The sequence below is a fragment of the Octopus bimaculoides genome, chromosome 29 (genome assembly GCF_001194135.2).
Source record: "Octopus bimaculoides isolate UCB-OBI-ISO-001 chromosome 29, ASM119413v2, whole genome shotgun sequence".
Classification (NCBI taxonomy): domain Eukaryota; kingdom Metazoa; phylum Mollusca; class Cephalopoda; order Octopoda; family Octopodidae; genus Octopus; species Octopus bimaculoides.
Genome location: NC_069009.1, coordinates 5,700,052 through 5,702,298, shown reverse-complemented (window position 1 = coordinate 5,702,298; position 2,247 = coordinate 5,700,052). Strand labels below are relative to the sequence as shown.

At 39.0% G+C, this 2,247-nt stretch overlaps 1 protein-coding gene across 1 annotated transcript in view; it reads right to left on the bottom strand.

The window, feature by feature from the left end:
- LOC106875495 (sperm-tail PG-rich repeat-containing protein 2-like) overlaps window positions 1-2,247 on the bottom strand; it is a 528,252-nt gene that overhangs the window by 390,079 nt on the left and 135,926 nt on the right. The window contains exon 4 of the mRNA XM_014923667.2: window positions 1,233-1,379. Within this exon, the coding sequence (XP_014779153.1) occupies window positions 1,233-1,379 (147 nt within the window). The remainder of the gene's footprint in view (window positions 1-1,232; window positions 1,380-2,247) is intronic.

Here is a 2,247-nt window from a genome sequence, read left to right as displayed (position 1 = left end):
ATAACTACTACTACTACTACTACTACTACTACTACAGCTACTACTACTACAGCTACTACTACTACTACTACTACTACTACTACTACTACTACTACTACTACTACTACAGCTACTACTACCTCTGTTGTTATGACTTGGGGCAAAACAACAACCAGAGCAACAATGAGGGAGGCCTCTGTGTGGTTATTCAGCCTGCTAGAAGTAACACCTAAGTCTCCCTTAAAAATCACTGTCTTAATGAAAGGGACAAGTTGAGTACTGTAGTCCCAGATACACTGACCAGGGGCTGAGCAACAACAACAACAACAACTATAACCACTAATACTAACTCCTATACTGTACATTGGATAATGTAGTCCTAGATACACTATGTCTGAATAAAAGATGGGATGGTCACAGCTGGAACCTCTCTGATTATAGTTCTGCTGGATCAGGACAGACCTAGGGCTAAATTTCACCACCAACAACAATAACGATAGCCGTTAATACTAACGATTATGCTATACATTGGATAATGTATTCCGAGATACACTAAGTCTGAATAAATGTAATGGTCACAGTTGGAACGTCTTTTGTTCGTAGGTCTGTCTGGATCAGGACTGACCAAGGGCTAAACCAGATCTACAACAACAACAGCAGCTACTATAACCACTCATGAACTATTGCTATACAACAAAAACTTGATTAGTGACCTTTGTGTGGTTACTTGATCTCCTAAAAATAGCAGTTAAATTCCCATCAAATCACATACTGTAATCTAAAGAGGGGATACACGTATAGAATCTCATATTCTTTGATATAGTCTTTCCACAGGATAGAACATTAGACAGGGTGGTCAAGGCTGGAATGTCTTTGGTTATGATTCTTTTGGAACAGGACCAGCCTGGGGTTATATGGAAGCAACATCAATAATATCCACCAACACCACCATCAAGAACAACCATAAGTATCATCATCAGCATCACCAACAGCAACAACACTAACACCAAGACCATGACCACCACTGCCAACACCACCGCTACCACCAACAAGAACAAGCATACTACCACCATTACCACAACCAATACCACCAACAACAATGCTACCACCAACACCACTACCACAATCCCTAACAAAACCACCAACAATAAAAACAACCACAAACACACACATGCACACACAGAAACAGAAAGACACACACACACATACAAACACACACACACACACACAAAGATCCTTAAATGTCAACAAACCTTAAAAACTGGTCTCATCAATTCAGTGTCGGCCCTTCGAATGCTCTGTATCTCATTGCTCTTTTTAACGTTATAAGTGCCAGGACCAGGAGTCTTTGAGTATTGGTACCGGAATCTTTCTGCCTTGAACTGAGGTGATCCACCTCCCTGCAAACAGATACAAACACAATATATACACCTATATATATATATATATATATACAATAAATTGTAAATGTAAAAATAAAAACAAAACACAAAGGATTCTGCGGTACACGTGTTTCAAGCTTTATAGTTGTTACATCAGTGTATAATTGACCGTATAAAGCTATCTTCAGCCGCAAATGTATTCTCTCCCAAGAATTATATCACATAGGCGTTAAAGGAGGAAGAAAGATGAGATATAAGAGGTGAGGTTCCGTTTGGTATTTTGTATTGCAATATACCTCGTAGAATTCTTAATTTGATATATTTATACATAATTTCCTCGGTACTCCGGAATCCGTCCATACCTTGCCACAATTCAGTGTGTAGTGAACGCTAAGTAAACAATACTATTTAATATTAGTTAGAAGGGTAGTGTTAAAGGAGGGAATAAGTTGGTGGTTATATCTATACACCTATATATATATACATCGATATGAATTTCACGTCTTCACCTTCCAGGGTTCACACAAGATATATTGTATTCTGGTTTAGAAAACAACGATGGTTTTCGAAATATTTAAAACATTAGCTATGTGGCTGTGTGGTAAGAAGCTTGCTTCCCAACCACATGGTTCCGGGGTCAGTCCTGCTGCTTGGCACCTTGGGCGAGTGTCTTCTACTATAGCCTCGGGCTGACCAAAGCCTTGTGAGTGGATTTGGTAGATGGAAACTGAAAGAAGCCTGTCATATCTATCTATGTATATATGTGTGTATGTGTGTGTGTGTGTGTGTGTAATGATAGTAATAAGGTAATGTCAAATGATTTGGTGCATGACTTTTGGCCACTGTACTATTTGGCCACCTTTGGCCACTGTACTATTTTATTTGT